The sequence below is a fragment of the Augochlora pura genome, chromosome 2, assembly GCF_028453695.1.
Source record: "Augochlora pura isolate Apur16 chromosome 2, APUR_v2.2.1, whole genome shotgun sequence".
In the NCBI taxonomy this organism is placed as follows: Eukaryota; Metazoa; Arthropoda; class Insecta; order Hymenoptera; family Halictidae; genus Augochlora; species Augochlora pura.
Window position 1 is genome coordinate 3416520 of NC_135773.1, and position 27970 is coordinate 3444489.

Sequence of the window (27970 nt, forward strand, 5' to 3'; positions counted from 1 at the left end):
CGCGACAGAAACGCACCGCGCATTAATTAACGGCCGATACGTGCTCCGCCCCTCCTGGACAATGGAAAAACCGTTCCGTTACAAAATGTGATTACATTCTGCTGCCTTTTCGCGGAGGCCTCGTCTAGGAATCCCATTGCGCGGCAGGGCGGGGGTGGGGGGATTGAGGTTAACCGTCACGGTATCCAGAATCGTGTAACTTTAGATGTAGGTCAACGGTAATGAAAGAGAAAGTACCTTTGTAAATAGAAAACAAGTTCGGGAATATAGTCTTTGCCTGACCTTTACGTTTATTTAAACGCGCGTATAAAAATCATCCTCGCGAAACGTACATTTTGTTATTGTATAATGAATGGTAAGGGGGAGGTTGCAATTTAGTAACGTGTCGTAACTTCGAAGATATCCAAGCATTTTCCAGCAGTTTTCTAAACAAATACCCGGTATATACCTGAAGTACGAAGTATTTATGAACCGAGACTAGTTGTACAGAATTTCCCGGAACTGCTTCAAAGGACGTGCAAAGGCCGTGTAATATTTACTAGGAAGATCAGGTAAATACTACGGTTAATGTACGCCTGCTAGCCGCGTTCCTCAATTACGTTCCAGTAGTAATTAGGGCATTGTGTCTGTAAATCCGATCCCCTGAAACTTGTAACGCTCGGCGAGACAATGATCCTGAAGAACGTCGCGTCCTGTCACGGTTCGAAGAAAAAGGATTTTGGAACAAAACGGACAAGTCCAAGGCCTTTCACGAACGAGGAAAATGGAAGCGTAATCCCGGTACGCAAATAGGCGTCGATAGAAATGTTATTCATCGAGGTACAGCTAGCCGAACGACAACCGAAGTTGTAAAATCTGTGCCGAGTAATAAGGCTGGATTTATTTTTGAAAAGATCAGCGCGATGGCTAGTAAATCAACAGAAAGTCCAGGACAGAGATTAACGTTGAAGTCGCGCGTCACGCTTTTGATTACAATTAACGTTGCCTTCGTGAATTCGTGCAGAAATGAATCGTAGAAAAACTTGGTTCGCTCGTAAATTTGTCCAATCTCGAAAGGCGAAAAGCAATGTTCCTCTATCGCGTAATGTTCACAGCAGGATAGGATCTTCGAGAAAGCTAAGTTCAAGGGCGTGGAAGTATAGACGTCACTCTTTCGAGTGAGCACAGGCCAGGTGTTTTTTGAGATTTCTACGCGAAATTACGGGAGTACGATGGCTGACTGACTTTTACGGTGATAATAAAATTAGGTATAAAATGAAGTGGAAGTCTATACCCGAGAACCACCGATTTATACAGTGAATTTTTAGACAACGGTAGAGAAGCATTGGTGGATGCATCGGCTGTTTTCTGTCGCAAGTATTTCTAATAAAACAAACGACATACCTGAACTACCCAATAAATACTAGAAACCTAAGACTCTCCAATATTTGTTATCTAGTACTAACAGAAGAATACACATAAGAATCCTATTGTTTGCTTCTATTTACATTTGACAGTTACGAGCATTTAGTGCTTTCGATGCATACGACCGAAAGTGCCAATAGAAACGGTACGCGGAAGCGATTAAATTTCATCTTCCGAAGGTTTTACCGATGTTTCACCCAGTACACAATGGTTTTACGACAGTTAGAAATATCCGTAAGTCGTGGCTAATCTGCGAGAACAGAGCTTCGCGATGTGCCGGAGGCTCGGAAACCGCCGACGGTTCTATTACGTATCAGCTGATTCAGTTACGCGCAGGAGTGTGCCTGCACACACACCGAGTAGCGTTACTTGCAATTTCGAGAAGATTTCTTTGTGCGTGGCGGCGGCGATAAATTGATGAAAACCGAGGAAACATTGCGTAGTAAACAAGGCCGAACCCGACGAGGCCCGTGCGCCTATCAATGAAGCGTGCATACGTGCGCACGTACGTACATATCACGCAGGTGTAACACACGTCGCCCCAAGCACTTCAGGGTAACCGTGCGAATTTTCACGAAACAGGTGGCAACAGCGCGCAGGTCCGACGGGAGACGGTAACGGGGAAGACGGGGAAAAAAGAACGAGCGCACGCGTTCGATCAGCTAAAAGCCACACGACGAGGAACGCGACAAAAGAAAGCACGGGAAGGAAAAACGACGGGAACCGGCCGCGCTGGAGATCGGCGACGGCCGTATCGGGGACAGGGTTCTAGTGAATTTGCTGGCGCTCACCTTAGGCCTGTAGAACCATTTTCTGATAGACTCCATCGTAAGGCCGTCGAGGATGTCGGCAGGCTCACGGACGAGTCGTCACTGCGCCTCTCGCGGCCAAAGCACTTGCGACATAGCGAAACGTGCCACCGCGACCTTACCAGAAACCGTCACCACCACCAGACACCAATAATCAAACGCATACGCGATGGAGTTGCCTTCGTCGGCCAGTATCACCGTGAAACGTACAACCGTCGTCGATTTCGCTCGAACCACGCATCCGAAACTACGCGTCAAACGTGAATCGCGCGTCCGTACGACTGACTGACGACGACGACCACAGACTGCAAAGGCGCAGCTCTCCGGTACGCATGCGCCCAAGCACGATTATGGTTGACGTGACGTACACCCACGGTCAAAATAGTTCTACGCCCCACCCCTGACGGCACGAGAGTCGCCGATACACGAGAAAGCTCTTTCTCTCGTCTTATATTTTATATGTTCGGTCCTCTGTAGTGGTTTTTATACGCTATCATAGCATCTCCGGAGATTATGATTACAAAGTTATCCGTTCAATTTCCCTGAGTTTTTAATTATGATCACATCACTTTTAGGAGCAGCGTTTTAAACGATCTGTGGCAACATCTACGGCGAAACGATGAACCTGTTGACCATTTAATTGCTTATCACTGTCCCTAGATGGCGGAGAAATTGTACTCCGATACGCGCGGTTTATTTGAAATTTGAATGACAGATCCGATTTTAAAGATTTATATTGTCTATAGGAAGATAAAATAAAAGCACCAGCGATACACAGAAGGAATTTAATAATATTTAATCGGAATTTAACATATTTTGATCTACGTGACTAGATTATAAAAAAAGCAATTAAAAATGTATGACTTTAACAATGTTAAATAGTATGGATCACAAATTATGCACATTTATATGTAGGTTCCATATTTCAAGTATACATTTGCAGTTAAAATTACAAAATAGGTTCCAACAGATCTACTTAATAGTAAAATTGTCTAAGCCTCGTGTCAATATGATGATAAAGGACAACACAATGGATTCTATTATACAAGTACATTGATCACATAAACTATGAGCTAAAACAGAATGCAGTCTAACGTTATACAAATTCCTTCGATTAGGTTAATAAATGTCATCAATGCAGAACACAAAACCTATTAAAGGATAATGATAAGAGGGCAAACTTATACTACCTCGTTTTACTTCTTGAGATTTGTGTACACATGTCAACGAAATGGAATGTATATTTCTATCGTAACGAGCAACGAGTAGCTTTCTTTGACGAACCGCTAAAGAAGAATTCATAGTCGGGCAGATTTGCAACGCGCTCAAACAAACATTGTCTCCAACGATGCAGTTGGTCTTAAATATTAATAGAGTAGAAATGGAACACACCTTGTGCGTGTACTCTCAAGAAGCAACGCATAAATCTTATGTCAGTTTTACTTTGCTTAAAACTTTTTGAAAACAATATCGAGTACTCGACCGCTCTTTCAATTTAGGGCTGAATTTCTAAGTACTCTGATACTTATACAATTTCGTTTCAAACATCCCAATATTTGGACACTTGGATAGCAAAAGCCTCACATTATATCCATTACAACCCTACGATAACATTTTTAAATCGTAACTAGACTTTAAAATTTAATTCCCGAACAGCTTATCATAAATCATCGAGACATAAATCACTATCGCTAGTAAAAATATATTAAGAATTCTTCTTTCTTTTTTTATACAAGGCAAAAATCTGCAATTTTTGGAAATAGAGACACGTTCGTGTAAGTAAATTTTATCGAACAGTTTTTCAATTACACCAGCAATAAACAGTGCATAGCTCAAAAAGTTATAAGCAAAATGTTTCTCAGGAGCACATATATATGTATATATATATATATATATTATGCTCATCTCTTTGTGCAATAACACTTTGCGACCGGCTGCTGTAACAACCCTCGTAATTTCGGTTACACTCCCTATAATATTTCTGTCAAAAACTGTATGTGTTACCGTAAATACTGGTTATGTAACTACAGAAACATCTAGTGTTCAATACAAGCATTACTATACATTTTGCTCGAAAAATTCAAGGTTTTACTACCGTAAGTAGTCGTTTCAACTCTTTGTATTTTTAATTGTAATGCACTACCACGCCTCTCGTACATAGAATCTGCGCGAATCACTATTTATCTAAGACATCTATATCACTTGAAATGAGAGTAGTTGAGTAACTTCTTGTTGCATTATATTACACGAATTCTCTTTTTTCTTCTTTTGTTAAAATACTTGAATCAATTAACAATTTGTCTGTTACAAACATTCAAAGTTGTAATTAATTATATCCGTAATTGATTGCCACACAATAGGTAAAATATATCGAGTAATATGATCTAGTAAGTATCACCTAAAATAAGAAACATCTAAGTGAATTATCTGTATTATTGCACGTTGAAATATGTCAGGAAACATTGTTTTGTTTTTTTTCTTTTTTAAGCAATAAATGAATAATACGTTTTCTTATAAATTACATGTTTTCGTCTCTTTGTAGTATTGTTTTCGCAATTGTATTCAATTTAAATGTCCTACAATACAAGATATCACTTAAGTATCGTTTTAATACTTACTTATTAAATACGACGAATCGAGACTTAAGTATCTTCTAATACTTAACCGATATTAAATTTTCTAAAATACACACAGAATTCTAATCAACTCTGTCGTTAAAACATTAAGCATTATCAATGATATATTAAACAATCAGAAGTAATTTCCTACGAAAATAAAATTCTTTCCTAACTGTTTAGGCACAAAGTAGACATTTAGAATGAATAAAATATCGAAAATATAAGAATACTTTCCGATATTTGAGTCGAGTGAGTTACATCGTTTCTCGAATTTGTAAAAACAGCTTAAAGTTAATAAAGGCATCAAGTAAATATTTCTTAATAGAAAGCACAAGTAGCAATATCGTATGAATTTTCAAACAATATCGAATCCAAAATAATTTTGCAACAATTGAACGCAACTGCATCTAACAAGATTTATAAGGTATAAAAACACCAACATGAAAACTCCTTCAAATTCCTTATACAAATTCCATTTGCAAACATTCTTACACAGAAAAATTCTTCAAAATTCGGTAAATCACATTCGTTCTTTTGTACCAGTGGTGTTTGCATTTCTAAAATACAGATCAATACAAGTTTTAATAGATTCATTGAGAAAGAGAAAAAACATTAATGAAATGGGACTAACGCTACTACGTTAAGAACTCTAATGTAAACACAGCAAGTTACTTTGCATTGTTAAACAAATCTTTGACTTTCGATACAATTTTAACACTATGATATCAATTCCTACTGAACAAGAAAAAGTTGTAATGCATCATGAGTTTCAATGTCGAATTACTCTGATCACTTAATAAAATGAAACTTTGAAATGTGTGGCTCGAGCAATGAAAGAGCAACTTTTTCCTTAACATAAAAAACACGCAGGTGCCATGTATTTTAAAGGCATCTCTGCTATGTAATTTAGAATATCGAAATTTAGCAATGACTAACGTACAATTCAATATGCCGCAATTATCTTAAAGTAAAACATTCCAATAAAATTTAATTTCTTTATACATAAACGTCTCCATGCTCAATAAACCACAAATGCGGAGCGCATTTAATTCATGTATGATAAACTCGTTGTAACATTAACGTAACTAATATACAATAAATTTACTCCCTAGGAAACAAAACTATTCAAACAGGTAAAAATTTTACATGACTGTAAAATATCAGACAGTTCACGCTGTCTGTTAGATCTATGTACAAATTTTGACAAGAACATACCGACAGAAAACAATTGATTTCACACTAAAAATCATTAGTGACAATTTAAAATTAAGGACACAACAGAAATGCATAACAAACAATTGATAAAGTAAATGGCACATGTTCTTCTTGCAATTAGGAAACCATAAATTAAGGATGCTACCACGCGTAGCATTAGTAACTCAACGAAGCAAGAGAAGAATGTTATCAACGTTACTATCCTTCGCTAGTGAAATGATAAATGTAAGGCATAGTTTTTTTGCGACGCATCAAAACTATCGTTGGCAAGATGAAAATCCTCTAAACATTTTGTCGACTGGAATGCACGCTACCCAGACCGGAGGATAGATTGTCCGTTTCGCAAACTCGTTGTTTAACTATACCCAAACTGCACTTTTCGGCACTGACAGAGCCATTTAATGATACGAGCGTTGCGTTCGACGATGCTCGGTGGATCACTAACTCGCTGATTGCAATCGTCGTTGCCCATGCCGACGCTACAATTATTGTTCTGCCATTGACCACTCTGATTTGTCTGATTATTACCAACCCACGAATAAAGACCTAACGCCGAGTCGACGGAACTAACGCTATCAAAAAATACCGGAGACGATGTTTTCGAGTCTGGTTCCGTGATACGCTGATAATTCTCCGAATCTAAACCCAATCGGTTAAAAAAGTTTTCGAGCTGAGTAGTCGACCGAGGAGGCCGAGCAGGTACTTTGTTGGATCGACCGTTATCTTGACGCCAATAACGATCACTGATGTCCGACTTCGATCTCAGAATTGGTCGACCTCGACCTTCCTTCCAGCCGTCGGAAAACCTGAAACATTGAGACATTCAATTTCTGCAACCAATCGTAGTTTAATTGTTCTAATCAACGCATTAGTCAAAGTCGCATTACTCGTCTCTACAGAATTTCATTCATAGATCAATCATTTAACCTCTTAGCTGCCTACGGCGTGTATACACGTCGTAAGGAAATAGCAATTTATCATCTTACAACAAAAATATTTCTTGGAATATAGAATTTATCTTTAAAATATATCGACGCAGCTAAGTGGTAAACGTAACCTAATAATTTCGTTTGAGATTATTAGTAAAAAGTTAATTGTAATTTTCTTTTAGATATAGCGATACGATTCAAGAGCTTGTTAGTATGTTTTAGGTAGCGAAAGTGTTCAGGTTTATTCATTGTAAAATGTTAACAATACATAATAATACAATTTCGAACGTATTAACAAATACAGACTAATCGTGTTTATGCATACCTCGAATTGCACGTCGGACTATAATCCGTTTGACTGTTGCTACTTTCAGAGTCAGGACTATAGTGTCTCACAACAGAAAGTGGGGTACCGTTAGCGTAACTACCTTTTCTCGAACGTTCTTTTTCTGTCGAGTGTTGGGTAGATGCACCACTGTCTCGACGTATATGACTCCAACAGTCCTACAAAAATATTACAATAAATTTAATAATTTTAATATAAAATATAAGAATAAATTTTCACTTAAGGCCGTGTCGGGCAGCGTGTATCACATGAAGCAGAGTACACTTGCATCGTCCTTGGAAAAATATCTACCATAAAAGGATTGTTAATAACTTTCAATGAGAGACTCTACTATTTCGGTGCTCTTATCAATCTAGTACTCTGATACAAGTGTTTCTACGCTTCAAGCCTTGACACGATTTTGTTTATAATTTGAGTGTACTTGTACTATCGGTGGCGGTTCACTGCGATGAGTACAATGACCGGATGATCCTCCGGAATCCCTCGCAGTCGCTCCATGACTTAATTTGCTGGACCCTGATGATTTTTGCGTACGACCTCCGGACGACAGTACGCTACTCGCGTCGCCACCACCGGAACCTAACGAGCGTCGAATGTGCCTGGAACTAAAACACATTATTTATTACTAAATATTTATATCTTATTTTAAACATGTTATACTAGGATTTGTCGTTTTTATTTAAATACTGTTAAATTCTAAAACCGATTTTAGATCGGTTAAAATTAATATGTTCATATTTTTACTAGCAATCATTCTATTTTATGTTTAACAATGAAAGTCTTATATCATTGTTACCCAACGCGAAGCGTCTGAGGATCTAAAATTCACATGTCTCCATACAAAAGAACACGTCCATAGTTCTAGCAATTTTTATAGCGCAATAACTCGCAGGCATGTCACATTGACTGAAATTATTGAAGCCCTGTGTAGTTTCGATGTCGAAGCTATATGTAGTGAGGTCGTAAAATCGAATGGTAGCTAAAGCAGTCGTGTCTCGAGCATTGGGACAGAAGGACAGACGGAAATATAGGTTGTGAAGTCTCTTGGACTCCCCTCGGGATTCTATGGACTATCTCAATTCTATTTGCGTTGGACAGTTTCTCTGTTCCAATTCAACATTAGAGACTTTATAACCCTAGAAATAAACTCCTGTATTATACGCGTTAATGAACACTTTAAACGCAATCTAAAATTGACCTCTCGCAGTGAACAGATACTCCCGACGTGCCCTAACTAAATTGCGAAAATACGAACACTAAATTACAAGCTTTGCTATCGTATAATTAAGTTTTCATTTCATTTTGATTACAATGAAACTAGTTGCAAACGAGATAACTTATTGTTTCCATCAATTAGTCCGGAGATAATGCAATTTACATTTAATTATAATTTGAGACCTTGCATCAGCGGCTCTGGGAAAACTGGACTACCCGACTAGATGGAAAAAAGATAGTTGAAAACCTTGGGAATTGCATAATTACCTAGGAGACGTCTACTTTGTTAACAAGAAACGTAGCGAAAAAAGTACTTAGTTTATGACTTAACATTGCGTAAACATTTGTAACCCATTGATTACGATCGCAGGAGAATCTTTTTAATGTACGAAATTATTTATATAATGTTACTATAATATCAATACAATGGTCACAGATTACGAAATGTAATCCAGGCAGGTTTTATTAGTTCATTACTGATTTAATTTCTGATTAGTGACTATGATTACTTTTCATAATCAATTACAAAAATAGTTACGAAATAATCAATAGTTAGCCGACCCTGATATGACGCGAACGTTATCTAGTTTATGTGAATCTATGATAGATTAATCCGTCGAAAATATGCGCGATAATGTGTCCGTATACCTCCGGTAGCAGACAGCGTCCCGCTTGAAACTGTGCTCCGAATAATCTGAACTAGTTTCACAATCCGGGCAATTGTTCGAAGATTGATGGTGCCCCGATGGCTTGGTCGATTTCGTCGATGCACGAGGCGACAGGGACGCTCTTCGTCGTGTGCTCGTGTGGAGGTCAGGCAAAGATTTGTGGCAAACCGTTGTGTCCACCGAAGGCGAGCTGGCGGACTTTCTTCCGGCCCGACCGGATGTGTGCGAGTGTGAATTACTCCGGCCAAATTTGAAGCGGGCGTCTTGCTGCAAACAGTGCTGTAAACAGATCAAAACTTTGAAATAGTTTCTTCAAATTTACGATCCTATTTTAGTCACTTAAAATAATTAATGGACTGCGAATCTGTATGCATCTATAACTTGAGAATATTACCTCGACATTCTCAAATGTCTTTAGTAATCCCTTGAATCATATAATGACCCATCTCCATCATAAATGCATAAAATACGCAGTTTAATAATTACAGAGGCCCTTTTGAATTATTTATCAATACTCTAATATTGGGCAATTCGTTTTTTACAGAAGTATATCGATGTCATTGCACTCTTCTTTTTACTGATATTAACTATATTATATTGCATTTCATTGACTTTTTAATGTCAAGCATTGTAAATACTAATCAGGAAGCTGAAGAGCCGACACAATGAAACCTTCCAGAAAGTATTGTCCAGAACGCCTAGGAAATATTGCACGCTGTTCCAGTTCTTTAATTCGGTGCAGTAGATAGCGGGGAAATGATATCGATTTCGCATCGATCACAGAAATACGGTGCAATAAATTGTATTAGTTTTTTATGCTACTTTAAGCGACCATGCAAGTGTCGGGAACTGTTACAAGGCTAACGGTGGAACATACGAGAAAAGCATGTCTTCCGTAAATTTAGATTCGAGAGGTAGATTTATTAAAGTGGCCATTACACGTTTCGTGACGATTCTATCGATTATGCTAAACACGTGTCCGACACAGTGAAGGAATATGTTATGGCTTCCGTGTTCTACTCGCGAACGCGTGTATCTACAACTTCCGGTTCCTAACTGCGCTTCCTCCCTTGTGTCTCTTCGATAGTTACCATTCATTGGCCATGAGTGCGGGCACGTATGAGTCGCACGAGGATGTAATGCGCGTAAGCATTTTGTAAAATTAGCAACAAGAACGACTGATATTAACTCACTTCATTTACGAGTCAATAAAACCGCAATCACGCTGCGGATTACAGTTACAAAAATAAACAAATATTTATTCTAATAGTTTATTAAAGACTGATTTGGTACGAATAAATGACACTTTGGCGAGAAGAAGTTAAACGATTTTACAAATCATAAAAATAAAGTATTTACTTTTTACTCGAGATGTCTCATATTGCCAGTTGTAATTTTCTACAAAATATCTTGATCAAGTCAAGCAAGAACATATACAGGGTGATTCATGTAAACATATTACATGACTTCTGTAGTTGTAATTATATAAAACACATTCTACATGCAATTTGGATAACATCAAAGGATGAACACGCTGCAAGGGAACTTTTTATGCCGAGATCGTATCTTTCAACTTCTCTTCACTATACTTGCTCTAATAATTACATATTCATAACTCATGAAAATATGACTGAATTATACAGTGTTATAGAGAATTCTGACACAAAAGGGAGGAAACACTTTGAACTACAAAGACTTAAAAAGAAATTCTCCGATTGACATTCGTTCACAAGACAGTTGCAATTTGATGTGACAACATTTCCATTCGTATATTGTAAATAATTTCGTATAAGAAATTTAATTGCTAATTTTTTTCTTTAGTTCTCGCATACTGCGGCCCTATCATTTACAATTCTACTCTATTTCTAACAGCGGTTGCTGGTGATGTACAGTAAAGTTGCCTAATATGAAGACTTGCCCTGATATTTTTTTAAACATGTATCTACCTTCAGTAAAAGTGTTTTCAACCGAATATCATGACTTTAAAAAAATCGGGTCTCATATCAGATACCATCGCCATACAGTAGAAGAGTGAACATTTTCGTATGCACACCTTTCCACGGTCTTCGTCACGAAAATTCGGCGACAAGCTCCCCGGCGAGTACCGGAATTTCTCCTCTTGCGGTATACCGTTCGGCTGCAAGACGGACTGCGACGGGCCGTCCGGGAAAAACACATTCTCCTTGCTGTCGGTATTTAGCAGCCGACGTAATTTTGTCTGCAGCTGATCTCCGCCGGTACTGCTCGGCGGCCCTGAAATCGTGCGCCGCTGCGGAACGGGAACCAGGCGTGGACTCTTCGGTGGCAGGGCGGGTGGCAGTGTTTGTTGAGGATTCAGAATTCCGTCCGCTGTCGAACAAAACGCAGATCAGTTCCAGAAACACATTGTAATCAATTGATAAATCGAAATATTGCCGGTTTCAAATCTCTAGCCATCTTATTACTGGAAACGTAAACGTGCTTCTGCAGGAAGTTGCTAAATAAATTCATTTATTTCAGCTCGTTTCATGGTGGTTGTTCAAGCTTCAGTAACTATGCTCTTGCAGCTTTTCTATGAAATTAAAAACGAACAACCGTGACTGGCCGGCACTTCTGGACTTAACAGGTTGACTGAGGCGTAACAGTTTCCGGCTAGATAGACGTTTTGCTTGATATTCCGGATGCGATATATACTTTTTACTCCGAGCGCAGCAAATAATAAAGAACTCTTATTTTTGTCTATTTTGTTCGCCGAACCTTTGCGTTTGACGTTCATTTAAATTGTGTTCGATGCAAAAAATATCTCTGGTTGAAAACTAGATGTTTGGTATCGATATCTGGCATTCTGGAGTTGCGTGCAGACTGCGGATTTTTATACAAAGTAAAAATAATCTGCATCAGCAGGGAGTAGAAATCAAGTAGCAAGTTTCTTCATTTTAATAAATTAAAAATAATACATTGACGTTTTAAAATCCTTTTAATTCTTCTATTAATTGGAACTGTAATTAACCAATTTTTATTATTTTATACATATGCTCAGAATAAAATATCAAAGTTTCTATTTAGACATGAATTGACATATTTTTTCTCACTAAAAAATTCATCTTTATTGTGACGTGTCAAGCGAACGAAATTTTTAAGAGAGACATAAGGAGAATTGGTAACGTATCTCAAATCCATATTGTCGCTTACGTATTAAATAAGTTCATGCTACCGCCTTCCACGGTTCTCCAGATAGGATGACCGATTTTAGTATGTAGAACGTGGCAATCGCATATCAATAGTTTCCAGCCGGAGATACGGCGTATCGTTTCCGTGTCAACGATCACGGAAACGTTGACTATAATGAAATGAACTCTTACGCGACGCGACAACGTCGAAATAAGCTATTCGATTAGGAGCGACCATTCGGAAGTAACACGTCTAGATGTAAGGATATCGTGTATCACGCCGGTTGTAATTACTTTAGAGCAGAAAGCGATACACAAACGTGGCTCGGTTACCAAACCAGAGAAATGTGGTTGCGGCGAGTTATCCGGCTCAAAGAATTTTAACCCTCCGTGTCCTGGAGGAGCTTTAATGCTCCACTTTCATCAAAACGTTTCGAAGAACCGTCCACGCTTGTTGCAATTTAATTTAATTCGTTTTAACCCTCGACGCGCCTCGCGACTGCAAATTAATTCTCGTTAGAAGAATGCTTTTATGAAGCTGCATAACCTGCAATTCGACGATTAATTCTGATGCGAAACTGATTGAAAGCAGGGATAAATGCTCGGTATTATGGAACCGTGAATAATTGCGAAATAATTTCTTTGAGGACAGAAAATCATCGTGATAAGGGGCAAACGTAAAATTAAGTCCTCAACGTTCTGCAAATTAACGAAAGAACGTATTTATTCAGTATCTGTGAAAACTGTGTAAAACCTATAAAGAAACTAACAATTGTAAGACATTATTTTATTTCGCGAATTTTGACTTGTTTAAAACGACCACAGTGTTAAAATTCAAAAAAACGGTGAACGAAACGAAGCAGTAAAATTTGACCTCTCGAACGCCAGGATTTAAAAACTCGCCGCGTAAAAAAGGTACCAGCATTTCCAATCGTTGACGTTGACGGGCACCGCGAAATATGCTTTACGATCTGATTTTACACCTGCGCGAAACAAAACCGCTGACTGGCAAACGAGTCGGTCGTTTCCTGACGCGTGACCGAAGCGACGAAACTATGCTGCGAAGAATACCACAACCGCGGACCGCAATGGATTCAGTGAAAACGTCCTATCATTTAATCCGCGGGATACTATTAATCCGTGCATCTCGCATAATCATCGAACGCTGAGACGTTTCCCATCCTGCTCCCTATATTAATTCCAACAGTAATCCCAAACCCTTTGCCTCGAGAAATGTATACATTTCGCATCCTGTTAAGTCCTTGGCCCTTGATCCACAGCGTTCCTCACTCCAGCCGCCAAATTAGGGTGGCTTGGCATCAAGGATTTCCGGAGCTTGCTACTATATTTAGTTCTATGTCCTTATACTGTATCATTGAAACTATAACGGGTCCCAATTTTGAGATAAAATGATACAGTTGAATGCTGAGAGCTTTCTATCGCATGATCGATGTACTGTTTAAAAAAGACTCAAATAGAACACGGCTAAGAGAAAAGTGATCTGAGCGTAGAATGTCTAGTTTAACTACACAACGAATATAGTTTAAATAATTAATATTATCAACTAAGCAAGTTCATACAACGCGTAGCTTTAATAAGAAAAAGACTGCAGCTTAAATTTAAAGAATTGACTCGGTAAACTATGATCAAATTAGTCAGAAGCAAATTTACATCTCCTAAAATATTAAAGAATATGTATGAGAAGTGACAAAAAGTTTCATCGATATTTTCAACGAACCATCGAATAAAACCATCCGTATTCGAATGGTTGGACTGCTAGACCAAGTACAGAAGTAAAACGCCAAGTTCTCGTGGATTAAGAAAGAGAAGAAAAAAAAAGGTCGACGCGCCGAGCCGCAGAGTCTGCGCCAGAATCCTCGCGGCGACATGTATGTATCAAGAAAATGGACCCGCGGAATCTTTGGAAAGCGCTTTAAACGGCCAATTAAAGCGACGCCGTGGATGGCAAGTTGCCCGCGCCGGCAATGGAATGGAAGAGCGACTCCGCCGCGCGCGTCTCGGCTCGGCTCGGCTCGGCGCGCTGAAATGCCCGTAGTTAAATCGATTAGCCGGCCGGAGGTGCATCGAAAGTTTCTCGGTAGACTTACGCCTGTCCTGTTCGTGGCAGGATGCCCAGCAACAGGGTGGCGTCAGCTGAGCAGCCGCCGGCAGCTGCGACGGGGACGTCGGCTGCATGGAACACGTCGGCGCGGTCCCGCATTTCCTGAGCAACCTGGGCGGCGCGCCGGGCGCGCTCAGCTGCGACACCTGAAGATGACCGCTGTTCTTCAGCTCCTGCTTCCGGTCCAGCACGGTCTCGCTCTTCACGTAGAACGCCTTCGTCTCCTGGAGCAGCTCCACCGCGCTCTTCCGCTTCCCTACGGCACGTGACAAGGAAACCAGACGGCTGTAAGCGACACTACGGTGAAAACGGTAAATGGTTCGCTTCCTGTAAACGGACACCGCACGGCGACAAATACCCGCCTCGACAGGGTTAGGCCACGTGCGACGGCACGAGCCCAACGTAACTCTTTGCCGTGTGGCACGGAACCATCGACGCCCCGTAATCCCGTCCCGTCCACTGTTCTTTTAAACCCCCTTGTAAACCAGATACCCCCGTGGGAAACCGGGCGGATTCTTTCGCGAATCCTTTGCGAAGGAACTGGGCCAGCCTTGCCGGGTTTCCAAAGAAATGCAGAGTTATACTTTGCACGAAGCGCCTTTACAGAAGGCCACTCGAATATTTCTTTGAACTACGATGGCGAACTATTCCCCTCCCACGCAGCTGTATAAAAGAGCTATTAACAACAACAAAAATAATAATTCTTCGACGTATATTACACGTCTCGTCCGGCACATTAATGTAACATTTGACCGAACACGTGAACTGAATTTACTCGTAGATCGCAGCCGCGCGAACATTACGTTAAATTAATTATATATCCAAGATGGAACAGATGAAACGTGAAACAAGCAACAAAGCCAATTGTTACGTCGGTCACGTATCCTCAAATTGTCGGAAACGCTAAATTGCCACGACCGCGGTGAGCTTGTTTAACACACATGCCCACACTCTCGATCAATTGATTCAAAATAAACTATCTAAAATGCTGTAATGTGTAATGAGCTATTGTCGGAAAAATGTCAACACTTTTCGCATTGAATGAATATGATGATGCATAATTTCGTGCATTACTGTTTTGCTGTTCTATGTATTTTAATTGTACCTTCAAAGCAAATAAAGCGTCTCTTAAATAATATATTTATTCAGTTGACGGTTGTCGCATTTCATAACGAAGAATTTGCTGCTTTATTCAAGATAAAAGCAGAGTTGAGCTGAACAAACAACTTTTAATTAATTCTTATAATTTAATTTAATTTTTATAATTGAATATTATAATTTAAATGTAGCTATACAAGTAAGGAAAATGCTTCTTAAAATTGCATTTTATTATGCACCCTCGACTCCTTCGCAATTAAAAATTATATATCATATTTATTCTCCGACAAAATCATGTCCACTGAATGCATAATTGTTCCCATGGCAACCCTCTCGTTCCATAACAATGTTACTTCTCCTTCATCGATACTAAAACCAAATCTACCGTAATATATCACATTTATTCCCCCGGAGAAATCATCGAACAATAAAAACAGAAACGGGGAGATACAGTTTCCAACTTTTATAGCATCCAGCGCGCGCGCGCCATTTGCTTCGCAATATTCCCAATTACAAGAAGCAAACGCTCGGCTGGCTCCACTCGACGCCGACTCCGTATAAATCGCATAGTCGTCGACCATGCTCATAAATCAAAGGCTTTCCGTAGGAATCCCCCGGTTCGTTCTCGATCGACGCGCGATACAAGCATAATAAACGGGGTATACATACCGAAAATTCGATAGAATCGGGAGCGGCCTATTCATAAACATCGCTCATGGAAATCGACGACTGCCAGACGTTACGACCGACGGACAAATTGGACTTTGCAAAACTTTACTTGCTCGCATAGAAAGTTGCGTTGGCACTTTCACTGTATACAACACACGTGCATATATTGCGCAAGTTCGCCGCTGCTTAATCTTACTGGAAGCCGAAGATAAAGCGGAGAAAGCATGAAGCGGACGTTTTTCTTTCGCCCCGTGTTTTTTTTTTTTTCTGCCTCGCCCGATGAATATTAAGCCGACAAACGGAAAATATGTGGCGGGCGCTCCCGAGGGACGCCGGCAATAACGTCCGGGTAATTTCGCCGGCGAACTGTGATTTTAAAAGCGCTCTTACGGCACTTGCGCGGGTATCCCCAAGAGCGCGACATGTTTGTCGCGCAAAAACTTATGCCGCGAATATCGATGGCCTACGTTCGTTCGCCGAACACCTGCAGTTCTCGATGACTTCGCGGCAGATTTATGAGCGTGGGAAACCTGAATTGTGTGCAATTGCCGTATGCAAGAGCACTCCGTGAATAACGTGATCGTAGAGGGAAATCTTGAGGATCTTTGCGGTGAAATTGTTGCATACACGCTTACGAGTAAAACTAAAGAAACTTGAAATATTTTTCAAATTATCAGTAAAATTTGATATTTTAATAAGTGTGTGATACTTATAAGAATTGGAATTAAGATCGCGAGAAATAAAATCAATGGTTTTGTTTTACTTTATTCTAATTATATGATAAAAATATATTGTATGATAAAAATAGAAATTTATATAAATATCTACGATTTGAAAACAATCGTCGAGATATTGATTAACTAAAGGGCGAAATCGTATGACAAGGAAAGAAGTGAAACTTGAAACGAGAATGGACGCGCGCCATTAATTTTGAAAGAGAGACGAAATATTGTGAATAATGCCGGCCTTGTCGATAGGTTTACTTTATTTCCGGATCGCCACGGCAAACATCCTGCTGCGTGATGAATTACCGGAAGTGATGAGCGAAAGATCTTCACAATTGAATGTATCATTATCCTCGGCAATAGCGTGCGGTCTAAACCGTCTAAATTTGTGGGAACTTTGTGATGCGCCGACGATGTAACACCGTTTCGATGCTGAAGGTAAATATTCTTATCGATCTAACACTTTAGAGCTAGTTTAACCCTTTATTCGCCAAAAATCCATCAACGGGCTTTTTAACTATTTTATTATACGTAAAAGAATCTCAATAATTATTTCGAAAATAGTTGAATTATATTACATACAAATCCTTGAAAATCTTACTATCTCGTCAATTTTTAAATATCTATTAAAAAATGTCAGCTGGTCAAGCGTAAAACGTAACAAGGACATTAGAAACGAAATATTTTTCCTTGACAAGTCGCGATTCTACGGCAGTAAACTGAATTATAAATAATCTTAGCGATTGAAAGAAACGTGCACGTTTTACCGATGGCGCGATAAAGATTGCGAAACTTTGAACAGTGTCGGTTTAATGGTTTTCGCAGCCGTAAAATTTCAAGCTGCAATAAAATTCGAACGCGGTGCTGTGTGTAAGAAGCTAGGGAACCACGGTTCATTGCACTGTCTTAGGAGCGCGTTGTTGTCCGTATCATGTCTAAAAGCGACTGGCAGCGAGCGTGGTCTTTTTGTGGCTCGCTGCCGAAAAGGTAGAGGACGGAACGAGAAGCGAAACGTCCGCAGATGAGAAGTTTGACGCAGCTTCGTCTGTAAACACGCTGTCGTCTTTGAAGATCCCGTTTCTATTTAGTACCGACTAATATTACTGCGGTCTATTTTCTGGGGACGACGCGAGACAACGCGTAGTGTCACAATAGTTCGTTAGCTCACCTAAATCACGTTACGAGCCTTCATTCATAACTTTTGATGCAAACAGACGTTTGAAATATTAATTTAAATAATATCTTATTTATTTTATAATTATTTGAAATAATCATTTGAAGTAATTATTTGAAATTATTTGAGGTAATTATTTGAAATAATTATTTAAAGAAATTATTTGAAATAATTATTTAAAGAAATTATTTGAAATAATTATTTAAAATAACCATGAAGCTAAACATTGAACTCTAAATATTAATACAGTTGCCTTGAAATAATATTTCCAATAATATTAATTTTAAGGATATCACTGTCAAAAAAAAAATAAATATGAATTAAAATAACGTATTATACGTAACGATATTGCAAACAATGTCGATTGAAATATGCAGAGGCCTGCCTGTTGGGTAGTCAGGTTTCAAGAGGAAGGCAGAAAGACGCGAGGAAACCTTGTCCCTTGGAGTTTGGAGGTCTGGCTTCCTCCGCCAATGGTGTAATCGACAGTAGTGTGCACGTGTACGCACTTTACACACGGGCTCGGGTTAAAGTGCCTCGTTTGAAACGACGACAAGGCGAGCCGGAGCGTTAATGATCAGTGCACCGACATCTGCGGCTTCCTCCTGTTTTCGCGTGGCACGCACGCCGATGATTGATGACAGGCAACTGACACACCCCGGGGAGCCGACACCCCCGACTTGTAACAATCATCGATACGGCCGCGACGGCGTCCGCCGGACCATCGAAATCGATCGTTGACCCGCGATCCGTGGAGCCGATAACCACGGGAAGATCGAGAACTTCGTCTCGCCTAATCGTTGTCATCGATTATTTCGGTTCTACCAGGGCTTCTCGAAATTTTATTACATATTTATAAAGCAATAAAAATAGCGTTCAATATATTTATCACGCATATCTTTGAATATATCAATTTTTCTAATAGAATACAAAATGGCGGCTCAGTGGCCGACAGAAGAAGCTATATTAATGGCCATAATAATTATTATTATAGCTAATGAGTAGCTATAATTAATGATCAATAATACTAGTTGACGAGAAAATTATGCAGCAAGAAAATTAATTATACAAATTATTTTTGTCTCATTTTGGTGCACCGAAACATTTGCGAATAGTATTCAACGATGCACACAGATTTCGCACGTGTTTAGTTACTTTGTTAAATTGGCTTTCGCAGCGCCGTTCATTAGGCATAAATCATTTAACGCTTATCAAAACTTACGTAACAAACTACACTTGTGTAAGCCGAGTCAGCTTGTCGCACCAAGCCACGGGGGTTAAACGCAATTTATGGGTATATTTATACTCTCTCACTCTGCACGAATAAGCGTCAATTGATTGTTGCCGCGACAATCAGCAGCGTCTGATTCCACCGACAATGAGTCCAAATAAAACACATATGCGCAATGTATTAACACCATACGCGTCGATATCAATATTATTTCGATTTCTCTGCGAACTTTCGATTGATAAAAATAGTCAATATTCCTTATCTTTTATGCTCTCTATTTTTAGAAAATCAAACGTACTATTGATTTTATAAATGTTGTCGTTCGAGATCGTGGGCAGAGTCTATAAAAAATATTAATTATTAATAAAATTGATGATTTTTATAAATAGCTGAACTGCTTTTGTACTCGATTTTTATATCGTATTCATTTAATGTTATTATTCGTTCCAGTGAACTTTCATTTTTTAATAAAGATTATAGATATCGTCTTATGGGAAACATTGTGAGCAATATAATATAACAATAGAAATGAATTCAAGGAACAGTAAAAAATGATCGGTGCTCTGTTTCCATTTGAAACAGTTGGCATGCAAAAGGTTGAAATTAGATTGCGATCGTTCATCACGATTTCTAATATAAACGTGAACAGAGAGAGAGAATTCGGCCACGGCTTGTACCAGATTAATCAGTTCAATTGGTTAAAAGTAGTCAGCTGGCAAGCGGAATGATTTCACGTTATCCCATTCTCGACGAGCTACATTCCTCTATCTCTGCAAATATCAGAGATACGCATTCAGTCACGAAGAGATATTCGGACAATTTTTAATACGGATAACACATGAACACGTTGGACTGGCTAAATGATTTGAAGTTTTCTATATGCTAGAGATCCTAACGTATTAAACAATCGCCAAATAAATTTTTGCAATAATACCAGTATAGAAATATTATGGTTCGACTATTAATTATTTAACCCTTTGCGCTCGATGCCGTTTCAACTGGAATAGCCATAACAAACATAACGTAGCCTTAACAATCTTGTGAATACAAACTTTGTTAGTATGAATATTATTTTGCAACGTGATAGAAGAAATCTATAGTGCCTCACGGCGACCACTCGAGTGCAAAGGGTTGATATTTGTTCGCGTGACAGTATTTGTTTACTTTTCGCAATCCTAGCCGCGTCATTAGATTTTTACCGATTAAAAAACTCATTGCAACCAGTTCTTCCTAACTCCCTTGTTTCCCAAGATTTATAAAAAAAAAAAAACCGTCGCCTTCAATAATAACAGGAATCGGTGGCAAAAAAACGGCTTAATGCGTCGCATCCTCTAAGATAAATGACGCGGCCGGGGGAAGTTGCAAACGCCGCAATTTTCCCATTTCGCTGCTTTTTGTCGCAGCATGACTCGACAATAAAACGAAATCTGAAATAACCCGATGTCGAAACACAATGTCTTCGGGAAGTAAGGGAAACGCGTCCGCTGTCCCAGAAAAGTGAACAGTCCTCCAGGTTTCACGTGCAAGCCGACGAAATGATATCAGGTAAATAAGTAATAATAATCTGTAGAATTTTCTCAAATAAAGTCTACACATATCCTATCAAATTAAATATAATAAAAATTTTAATAACTATGTGTTCTACAAAATTTGCATTGAATCACTTTTCAAGGAGCAGTTAATAAAAATGAAAATTTTCTTAAAGGTATGTATTAGGTTGGTGCATATGAAATGTCAGATGTTTACGTAAATATATAAAACTGTATATCTTTTTTTAAAAGCTGTTGATTTAATCAAAATATGTCCCGTTTGCTTTACTACACCCTTTTTAACAAGATATCAATACAGAAATGCCTGCCTTAAACAAATTCTGATCTTTCGAATTAATAAACTCTGATATGGAATATTTCATAGTGGCTTCATTTATATACTACTACAATTCTCTTATTAATATTCTATTCTCGTGAAAGCATCTAGAATAATAGTGGCAGGCGCGTGACGTGTTTCACTCGTATCCAGCTCCTATTTAATTAATAATTCGGTCAATGTTTTAATGAAGTGCACGGTGAAAGATGTTTCGCGGCAGAAAATCGATGGAGATAATTAGAAAAATCTGCGAAAAAATGAGCACAAAGAAAGAGCGAATAAAAACAAATATAAAACAGTTGATCTGTCGGGGAATTAGTTTCGGCCAGGAATTTGCTAAAAAATATAATTAGATACGAGACCGCCACCTAGGAAGAAGAAATAGCATGGGCCGTTTGAACCTCCGCGCTAACAAACGAGGGGTTATAAGAAGCACGGGTTCCTTGACACGGTTGGAGGAATCTTGAACTAAGATGCTTCTAAAAAAAGACTATGTTACGTTGCACGGGGGTTCGTTTGACACTTAGCAGCTTGACATCGGGAAACCCATTCGTGGCTCGGGACGCATCACTCTTCCCGCCGCGGGCGCGCGACAGAGTGATTCATAAAATCTGCGTCCTCTTGTGAGGGTACATCGACAACGGGGACAACAAACGGCGAGCGTGGTCAAGTTTTATCGTATAAATTACGAAAAGTGCATTTATTTGAACGTTCGATTGATTTTCGCTGCGGCACCACTATAAACGAATCAATCTATTGAATAAATTGCCGCGGAAGCACTTTTCCGTCGAGACTGCGGATTTTGTGCATGCATGACAGAAACGAGTGGCCGCAATTTAAAACGGCGAACAAATTAACAGAGTCCGAGAATATTTTATTTTATTCCCCACTTGCCGGAATTGTCGGGGACGAAAGCAATTTCAATTCGGAAACATTTTCCTTTCGCGCTCGATTCTCGTGCTTTTAATATTTAATGTTTCCTTAGATAATATTCGATAAGAATTTAGAAGCTTATCCGGCTAAATGAATTTCGTGCACAGTATTACTAAATAAAGAAAAGTATAATTTTCATCGAGGATTTCAAAGCGCAAGAAATATTTCATTTTAGCGAAGTTAAAGTCGGAACATCGCCGTTCCTTGTTCTCGAAACGAATATTATTTTGTAGCTTTCTTGGCGAAGGGGCTGTTCGCGACCACGCGCACCGCAAATCATACACGCGTCGGTCATGGTAGTTGATGACATGTGTTTGACACACTGTGGAATACTTTCTTTTGAAACGACCGCAGACTGCGATAATAACGGCGGAAGGGAGATAAGAAGAAGGATGAGCCAGCAGAAGCTCGAGGAACTGCGGATTCCGCGACGGTAGAAATGTGTCTAGACGCATGGAACGCAACACACGGTTGCACGGTGCACTCCGACCGCGGCGAATCCCTGCAGCCCCTTGTCGGATGATAACATCGCGAGCTCGACATTTAATAAAATACCTGGCAGGTTTCTCCAAACGAACAAAGGGCTCGTAATGAAACAGAAGCGCGTCTGTAAATAATTTCTTATTTCCTGCCTCTCGTATTTCATTTATGCATTAAGAAAATTAATAGCAAACGAGCAGCTTAATAATAAATAATAAAATACGTGATGCAAGAGGCAAGCATTCGGAAGGGATCTTGGTAATTTTCTCGGGCTGCGATATTAATTCTTCGTATTGTGCGCGCGTAGACGGTATAATTACCGTAACTTAAACTCTGTGCAAAAAACTTCCAGCAATGAGCTGGTTTAACAAAAAAATACCGTGTCTTCTTACGTTGGTATAAAAATTTTAGTTCGCAGTTTCAGTTTGAAATAAAGAATTAATGAAATATTTGAAAGATTGAACATAAGAAGAAAGAATATTAGATCGTTTTTAATCTAATAATTTTATTTGGACTCTGTACGCTCGAAAGAGTTACAAAGACGATGATATATTGATAACTTTCTTCGAAAGAAATTTCACAGCAAATGAGAATGTGGAAATTAAACCGATATCTAACAGTACGATGCGCTCTGTAATACGCCAGTATCATAAATGATAAATCACAGTTTCGTCTCATTTCATAATGCAACGATTCCAATTACACAGGAAATGAGGATCGAAATTAAAAAAAAAAAAAGAGAATGTTCCAATATTGGCGAGAGCTGCAACGAACGTGTTAATTCTCCAACGATCGGACGTAGAACGGTACGCGTTACCGTTACAGAATTCTGTAATGAGCGATGTAATCGATACGGGTGCGCGTGAATAAACACACTCGCGAACAGATCGAAGATCATTATAACTAATAGCCTCTGTTCGAGTGAGTTTTCCTCTTGTTGTAAAAGGGATAATTAATGACGATAACGGTGAAGGGTGCAGATAAAACAGTCCGGTCGATAGGGACTTCGGTTCAAGGATAGTAACTTTCCCGGTGGAAGGTCGCATAGTTCACGCCGTGAATAATTAACAGTTTTATGAACCGCGAATTGGCGCACGTGTCGCGGGATCGATTCGACGGCGAACTCCAATTAACGCTTCCGTTTCCTTTGATACGTGCCCGCGAATTTCAATTGTTTCTTGTTCGATCGGTCGCGTGCAATTTAGTACTTAAAACTTAGTGCTGCACTAATATGCGGGCTACTGATTTATGGGCAAAATGAAGATTGTCTAACTGACTTGAGAGAGATGAAGTGAAACATACCTATCTCTTCTGTTAGCTATTTTAATATTTTTTATTATTGCTATTATTATTTTGTAATTTTTCTAACGTGCTCATATTTTTGTACTACTTCTAGACGTTTTTATATAATAAATACTAAGTATAATATTTTATTTATATTTTAATACAATAACATATACATGATCATGCTGCTAATTACTCTGGCGACGGTATTATAGTTATTGCAGTACCGAATATCAGTTTCAGTATTCGCTAACAATAATATCGATAGTAAAATAATACCGGTGACAAATCACTACTACTTATTCTATAAAAATTATATTTGAAATAAATTAAATATGGAATAAATAGATAAAAAATCCAAATAATATTTTATTAGAACAAGAATTTATCCTAGCATATTATAGATATTCTAATTGAATAAAAAGTTATTCGAATAAAATATTCGTAACTAAAATGAATTTATTCGGATAATTATCTCAGACAAATATTTTCTCGAAACAATGCGAATAATGCGCAACTCCGGTTTCAAATTGCGCAAAACTATTCGGATTTGTTCGAGAATGCGTGCGACTCATCGCAAAGTCTCCTTAGAAAGACGTTTTTGCTGACTCTCTCGCAGCTGCCGCGGCAGTGTATTCAGCGGAGAAAAATGATGTTCGACGGAGAAATATTTTATTCCACGGTCAGCGTTTCTTTTTATACCGTGCGCGCCACGGGGTTGTGTAAAATGTAAAAAAAGACGCTGGTCTTGGAACACGGACGCTTTGAACTTCAATGTCAATGTAAAGGCGACACGTGATCGGGCAGAAAATAATCACACATTGCGGCGTAACGCGCCGACCCTTCGACTCAAAACTCATCACCCATAATGCGGCACGTGACTTCCTACCCGATCATATCGGAAAAATCACGTGACCCGCCTCGGATAAATATCTCCGCGAGATACGCGCGAGATACGCGGACTCGCGGAAACTCGTTGGTGAAACTTCGATCTGCGTCTTTCACGCGGATCTTTAGTTGCACGTTTCTACAACATTATTTTCGAAAAATTCGAGTTTTAGAAAATTAAATTCAGGATTTCGCTACTTTTAAAAAGATTTTTATGTCTCGCGATGCTGTGTAAAGTAGCTCGGGTAAATAAAATTAACAAAATTCTGAAGGGTAGAAATGTAAGTTTATTCCTGAAACCTCGGTTCCATTCTTTTTGTATTGCAAAATTTATTTCTTTGGTTCTGGTTCACTATTTGAGCGAAATTAACCCAAAGGCAGACCATTATTCTCAACCATTTGCGATTATTTGTCAGGTGAAAAAAATGAAAATGAGGAAAACACTGACCTAGAGCCTGTAACTATTTCTAAGGAGCAAAAAGAAGCTGTAAAATACCAAAGAACGAACTATTAACCTTTACGCGAACCGAGATTCTTCTAAACAGATCCACGGGAAGGACAATTGAAGGAAACGCGAGAGCCTCTTTACGTGTTATTTTAGTCGGATAAAAATAAAAGAAAAGCCCGCGTGTAACCTTCGTGGAAGTTTTCGCTTTGTCGCGCGCTAGGATAGCGCAAACATCGCGCGGCGTTTATTAATAAATGAAAAGGGCGGGCTTACCGGTATGATCGATGTGCCGGTGATGATTCCTGACGTACGGAGGCGCCGGATGCCTAGGCTGCATGTCCCAATACGTGTTCCGGCCGTTCCCAAAATTGTTTACACGTGGCTGCTGCGAAGGCGAAGTTTGCTTGCAAGGCAACCTGGCCATGGCAGTCATCATCTTCTTCTGCACCACCTCGCCTACCCAAAAATTAATCACCTCATCGGTGCCCCGGTTTGTTGCGCCGTCGTTTCAACCCCATCTTCGAGCGATCCTCACCACTCTGGAACAGACCGGACAAGAATTTAACAAGCTGGAACCATTACGTGACGCGTTGCTACGGAAAATCACGTTATACGGTAGTCGAGATATCTTCGATGCGTTATAGGAATTCCCATTGTGGGGACTCGCGTTATGCGAGAGTCTATTGTACTCGATCAATACAGAAAGTGTACTTGTTAGTCTGCGAATCTTTATGCAAAGTGAAAATGATTCGTGTCTATTATTATTTCTCCTTTAGACCCTGTTCACTACGATCACTTTCACATATGTATATATTATTAATATAATATATTATTATGCATTATATACCTGACATATCTAAATGTTTCGGTATTTATACACGCGTTCGCAGGGCATCGGTCCAGGATTAATAATCGCTGTCAGCGGCGTCATAAGCGTCGCAAACAGGAAAATCCTGTGTCGGTGGACGCGCGAAAGCCTGTGCCGTTCGCAAAATTGTTTCTTAATTGACTGATACGGTTCCCCGAGGCTCGGTACACGACCGTTGCGCAACAATAGAAAAAAATGTCATTTACACCGCGCGCCGGGGATAGGCAGTCGCGACACAAAGGATCTGCTGCACCTTGTTAAATATTTAATCAGCCACACGCCTCCCGATTCTTCGCGCTGCCCTATTCTCCGGGCACAATGACATCTGTATTGGGCTACCTGTATTCAGCGGGGACACCCAGCATTTCCCAGGGCTTTGCCTGCCTATTGTCGACGCCGTTTTAAACAAGTATGTACAAATGTCGCGACGCGACGCACACAGGCGTGTCCGAGGCGCCTAGTAACCAACCACCGCACACCGCTGCGCATGCTATTTTTTTCCCTTATTCCTTTTCGCAGTTTCGCTAACGACTCCCTTTCAGATGGTAAGCGAAGCTTGTTATCAAACCGTGGATTAAGGCGCGGCGAAAAAAACGTTCAGTGGGCCACGTGGAATTTTCGGCGCTTTGTGGCTCCGCGTGTGGAAATAATTTTCCAACGGGTTAGGAACGCTGCCGGTTCACACCTATTTGTCCCCTTTACGGTGCATACACGTTTCAGAAAAATCCGCGCGAACGAAAACCACGTGAAAAGCACGGAGAATGCGACTGTACAGAGGACACGTGAAAAAGATTGCTGCAGATTGGTTGCAGATACCAAAACTGATGTCGGAGAATTTCACTGTAGTTTTAGATTATTTTCGAAATTAATTTCCGTTCAAATAAATCCTTATTCGGATAACCAATAACGCCTTATTCAACTGAACTATCTTGTTCGAACGGATCTCTGATTTTTACCCGTCATTCGAATAAAATTTAGTACAATTTATACCAATTCGATTAACGTGCAGAAAACGGACACTACTTTCAATGATTGGCGCACTACTGGCGAAGATTTAACGGGACAGCTACGAAAGATAAAAGCTTATCCACGCATGTTACGTCATTATCTAGGATCAATATTGGTGCCCGATTCTCGAGAAATATATACTACTCGCTGCTATCACTCGCGAATAATAAGAACAGAGCGGAAACACGGTGATATTTCCGAGACTGGGTCTACGTAAATCGATCGACCTATGGGAAAATGTATCGGGAGAGAGTGATACAATTATTCTTGTATGATCGGAGCAGACATTCTCTCTAGATAATGACGCAACGTCGGTGGATAAACTTCGAACACCTACAAGCGAACTTCTTGTTGCGTTTCTTGTAGCATGACGTTGCCAGCCGCGCAATCGCTGCAACAGTATGAGCGTATTGGCAGGCTGCAAAAATGATTGTTTAGCGATATTGGTAAGAACAACAGAAAGATTAATACTGTCATCGATGTCTAAAAGATATAATAAGGCGGAGAATAGATTTTCATTTGATTCTAGTATTTTACAACGAAAGCGAAGTATTTTTGCTTTCAACAGAGATCCGCAAACCAATTGTTGGGCAATCAGAAAAAGCTTGCCCGCTTGCTTTGCGGAAAATTGGGAAACGCATGCAAATTACACGTTCCCGTACATACGTGACCGCACGTTTCAAGCAATTAATGATAAATTCCGTTTTCCCGTACAGTTTTATTGTGTGTTACGATAATTGGTAGATAACAAACAGTGCCAACTGTTTTTCCAATGCCCCCGCTTCCGAGAACATTCGTACGGCCGTCAGCTGTCTTGTTCCAT

The 27970-nt window shown here is 39.5% G+C and overlaps 2 protein-coding genes across 6 annotated transcripts in view; both read right to left on the reverse strand.

The window, feature by feature from the left end:
* LOC144475197 (lateral signaling target protein 2 homolog) overlaps positions 1-2517 on the reverse strand; it is a 54386-nt gene extending 51869 nt beyond the window's left edge. For all 5 annotated transcript variants that reach the window (XM_078190871.1, XM_078190861.1, XM_078190851.1 and 2 more), the window contains exon 1: positions 2196-2517. In XM_078190871.1, coding sequence (XP_078046997.1) covers positions 2196-2231 — 36 coding nt within the window. In that variant the 5' untranslated portion in view covers positions 2232-2517. The remainder of the gene's footprint in view (positions 1-2195) is intronic.
* A 467-nt stretch (positions 2518-2984) lies between these two features.
* Positions 2985-27970, reverse strand: part of LOC144477396 (uncharacterized) — a 49035-nt gene continuing 24049 nt past the window's right edge. The window contains exons 2-8 of the mRNA XM_078195145.1: positions 25545-25810; positions 14462-14731; positions 11258-11553; positions 9185-9483; positions 7743-7926; positions 7301-7479; positions 2985-6852 (exon numbers count right to left, since the gene is read on the reverse strand). Of these exons, the coding sequence (XP_078051271.1) occupies positions 6402-6852; positions 7301-7479; positions 7743-7926; positions 9185-9483; positions 11258-11553; positions 14462-14731; positions 25545-25707 (1842 nt within the window). The 5' untranslated portion in view covers positions 25708-25810 and the 3' untranslated portion in view covers positions 2985-6401. The remainder of the gene's footprint in view (positions 6853-7300; positions 7480-7742; positions 7927-9184; positions 9484-11257; positions 11554-14461; positions 14732-25544; positions 25811-27970) is intronic.